The 4,133-nt window shown below is 51.9% G+C and overlaps 1 protein-coding gene across 1 annotated transcript; it reads left to right on the top strand.

The window, feature by feature from the left end:
• The first annotated feature begins 1,475 nt into the window (after positions 1–1,475).
• Positions 1,476–3,309, top strand: LOC123149386 (zinc finger protein CONSTANS-LIKE 3). The gene is made up of 2 exons (XM_044569040.1): positions 1,476–2,504; positions 2,609–3,309. The coding sequence occupies exons 1-2, from the start codon at positions 1,491–1,493 to the stop codon at positions 3,056–3,058; spliced, it is 1,464 nt and encodes a 487-aa protein (XP_044424975.1). The 5' UTR covers positions 1,476–1,490; the 3' UTR covers positions 3,059–3,309.
• Positions 3,310–4,133: the final 824 nt, after the last annotated feature.

A 4,133-nucleotide genomic window follows, 5' to 3' on the forward strand; every position in this document is an offset into this window, starting at 1 on the left:
CCTACCTAAACCAGTCTAGCCAGGCACAATGCGCAATGTTTTTTTTTATCTGGGTCATGCCATGTTGGAATGTGGACCTCACCTCGTGGCCCAAGGACGACATCGATCGTACACGGTGGGTATTGGATAATTTACTTATAATACCATGGTAAATTTTGACTCACGCAAAAAAAGTAGTTGAAACATATTCCTGATAACATCAGTGTAACACCATGATAAGTTGCACACTATGGGCATGATAACTTTTGGCCTGAAAAAAAAGAAGTCGAAACATACCAACATGGGATCTTGTTTCGATGCTCTCGTCGTGGCAAATTTTTACGTGAAAATGGATTTTAAATCGGAGCGACGATTTGAGCTACAAAACATTTTAAAGTTTCAAAATAGGAAGAATCTTTTGCTGACATCATCTGTTTTGTCTTTTAGTTTACATGCATGCATGAAATCATTAATCAAGGCTGGTTACATATGTTTTCTCTGCCACCACCCACAAAATTAGCTAGTAAGGTTACATGCATGCATGATTAGGTAGAAAGAAGTAGACGCATGGATATGTTGCTTATCTTCCGGTCAGTCGGACGTTAGCACAACCCTTTTTTTTTGGCAGGAACATGTAATGTATTTCACTTCCACAAAATATTTTTTAAATTTATTCAAACTTCATGACCGTTGTCTTGTATGGGTATTATGTGATTGTGTGCGTGCTGTGTGTAGTGATGGACATGAGTAAGAGCACATTTTCTGCCAAATAAGTATTGATTGAGAACCTACGATGGCGGGGCCACAATACTGAAGTTGATTATCTTATAGGCCCCGGTTACTCATTTTAGCGGCGGCGTCAATGGTAGTTCGGTGACCCAAGAAGCTTGACGTAATTTTTGTCATGTTTGAAGTGCTTTGAACTTACCCCGCAAAAAAAAAAATGCTTTGAACTTTCGTAATAGAACTAGTCTTTTTCGCTAAAACAAAATCTGTACAATACGTGTCATACAACCGTCTTTTTCGGGTCCCATCAAACTTTTAGCCACTAGGCTTTTGCAACGTATTTGTACTGGTTTTTGATTGTGGGTGTCATGGAATTTTCCTTTTTCTCGAACAAAAAGGCTAATGCTTTGTACAAAGCATTGGGTACCATGATACAGATGGAGGTCAAAGGAAATTTCGCAGCGATACGAATACGACGGAGCAATCATGCATGTGCCGTGCCGGCCCACCGGTCGGAATCGATACTTGTGTGTACTACGTACGGGGGCATATACCACGTCGGCACGGACACACCAGATTCATAGTACGTTCAACGTTACATCCCGGAGAGGAGACGCGCGCGTATGAACCGAGGTAGCAAAATCAGCCAACCCCGCGTCCCGGGCGTGTGGCCTGCGCGCGCACCACGGCCGGCTCGGCATGGCGATCTCGCTGTTTGCCTCCCCGGCAATGGCATCACAGTTCACGGACACCATCAGCGTGAGCATGGAGGAGGACATGATAAGATGGGATTAGTACCCCGGTATCGGTTGCCTCCCCCGAAAAGCCAAGCCAACCCACCCAGCACCCAGCCAGCCGGCCAGCTCGCCGACGGCGATGTCTCCCCGTCTTTCACATGCACCAAATCCCCGCCAAAATCCCCACTGTATCATATCGGCATCAACCCATCGCTTGGCTCCGAACCTACCACGTGCCCCGCTCCGGCCACGTCCCCCTCCCCCACCCACTATTACATCTACTGCCTCCTCCCCCACCACCTCCCTCACCTCAGATCAATCACTCTTCCCTCCCACTACTCCCACCGCGTTCACCCGCCATTGCCTGTCGAAGCTACGAGATTAGTTACTAGTATGATGGAGCTGCGCAAGTACTGGGGCGTGGGGGGGAGGAGGTGCGGGGCGTGCGAGGGGGCGGCGCCGGCGGCGGTGCACTGCCGGGATTGCGCCGGGTACCTGTGCACGGGGTGCGACGCGCGGCCGGCGCACGCGCGGGCTGGCCACGAGCGCGTCTGGGTGTGCGAGGTCTGCGAGGTCAGCCCCGCGGCCGTGACGTGCAAGGCCGACGCCGCCGTGCTCTGCGCCGTGTGCGACGCCGACATCCACCACGCCAACCCGCTCGCCGAGCGCCACGTGCGCGTGCCCATCGCGCCCATCGGCTCCCCCGAGGCCGCCGCGGTGGCGGCCGAGGCCATGATGTTCTGTGGCGCCGGTGACGGCGAGGCGCGGGCGGATCAGGACGACGTGCCCGAGCAGCTGCACCAACACGGGGGGATGCTGAACCTCAACGTGGAGGCCGGCAAGGAGGGCCGGAAGATGGACTACCTCTTCTCCGACCTCGTCGACCCCTACCTCGCTGTCGACTTTACGCGCTTCGCCCACGCTGACAGCGTCGTGCCCAGCGGCGTCGCCACCGGCGCCGTACCCGCCGTCGTGGACCTGGACTTCGCGTGCGGGATCGGCGCCAAGCCGCCGGCGACCTACAGCTCCTCGTACACGGCCAACGCCTCCGGCGCGCACAGCGTCAGTCACCTCGCCTTTGCCTTGGCGCGAACCGATCGCGCGCCTTCTTGCTTGCCGTACATAGACCAACTTGCTGATCGATCGAGAGGGCTATAATTTTTCAGGGCTCTTCATCGGAGGTCAGCGTGGTGCCGGAGGCCATCTGCGGCGGCGTCGGGAGCTTCGAGATCGACTTCACCCGGCCCAAGCCGCAGCCGTACATGCCCGCGTACACCGCGGCACCGCCGAGCCATGGGGTGAGCGCGCAGCAGGCGTGGCCGGTGGACATGGGGTACTTGACGGTGCCGGAGCGTCCGGTGGCGGTGACCGGGGAGGGCAGGGTGGCGAGGCTGATGCGGTACCGGGAGAAGAGGAAGAACCGCCGGTTCGAGAAGACCATCCGGTACGCGTCCAGGAAGGCCTACGCCGAGTCGCGGCCGCGCGTCAAGGGCCGCTTCGCCAAGCGCACCGACCAGGACGCCGACGGCGACGACGTGGACGCGGAGGCCCATGCCGTGCCGTCTTCCACGTCCTACTTGCTCGACTTTGGCTACGGCGTCGTGCCGTCCTTCTGATCCGCCGGCCCGGCGCCCCGGCCGGCGGCCTTGTACTTGTACCATTGATGCATGTACAGTAGTACGTAGGGGACTAGTAATCCATCCATGTACTCCTCCTGAGCTAGTTCGATCGCGCTTTTGATGTACTAGTAATACTGTAAACTGTAACAGTAGTAGTACTTTGGCCAATATGCTCGTTTATTTTTGGATGGCCGAAACTAGTAGCCCAAACATTTGGATCATCAATCATTATTTATCATCTATGTTTATGGCGATTCTGTTCATCTACCGACAAAAACAAGGGTCGATATGATCGATCGCGAATGCTCTTGTGATCGATCTTAAAATTTCTCTGCAAATTGCAATGAATTCCGTTCAACTGTGCATGCATGGGTACTTTATCCGTGAAAGGTACGCACCAAATTAGCTTTATAAAAGCGAACCAATATGTGGTTGGATGATTAGAGGAACGGCGACATCCCAGCCCATCAGAGGTTTAAATCCTAATGCTTGCATTTGTTCCTGTCAGGGGCGGCAGTAGGGGTATTCTTGAGTCTTCATGTATATACCCATGATTTTTACAAAAAAAAGTGTTGATTTTGGCAAAACAGTGGCAATTTTCAAAAATCGACAATGATTTTGACAAAATGAATACACATGAATACCCGGTTGCAAATTCCTAGAGCCGCCATTGGTTCCTATATTTATTTCATGATTTCCGGCGATGTGCATTCCGTGGGAGGAGACGTTTTCGTCGACGACTTCATAAATTTCAAGATGATATGCTGGCTCAGCCTTTCGAAGGTGCTCATAGGGGTAAAGTGTCCATGTATGCGTTTATAGAAGTGAGTGTATACACATGTATATGAGCGTTTGCGTCTGCACTGTATTAAAAAATCAGCTTTATAAAAAAATATATTATTTGTGGACCTGGATGTCCACTGAACATCAGATATTTAAATATGACAAAACAAACGGTTATCATGGCAACTTGTGTTCGTCGCGGATGGTAATTTTAGTTATGAACATGGCAAATTCATCTTAGTTCATTCTGCATAAGGAAATTGCCATGCTTACAAATTAAATTTGTTAT

This window comes from Triticum aestivum, chromosome 7A, assembly GCF_018294505.1.
Source record: "Triticum aestivum cultivar Chinese Spring chromosome 7A, IWGSC CS RefSeq v2.1, whole genome shotgun sequence".
Classification (NCBI taxonomy): domain Eukaryota; kingdom Viridiplantae; phylum Streptophyta; class Magnoliopsida; order Poales; family Poaceae; genus Triticum; species Triticum aestivum.

Excerpts from the sequence above, each read along its gene's own strand:
- LOC123149386 (XM_044569040.1), top strand. The coding sequence starts at position 1,491 with ATGGGATTAGTACCCCGGTATCGGTTGCCTCCCCCGAAAAGCCAAGCC. Across the intron at positions 2,505-2,608 it reads ACGCCTCCGGCGCGCACAGC|GGCTCTTCATCGGAGGTCAG; the intron begins GTCAGTCACCTC and ends ATAATTTTTCAG.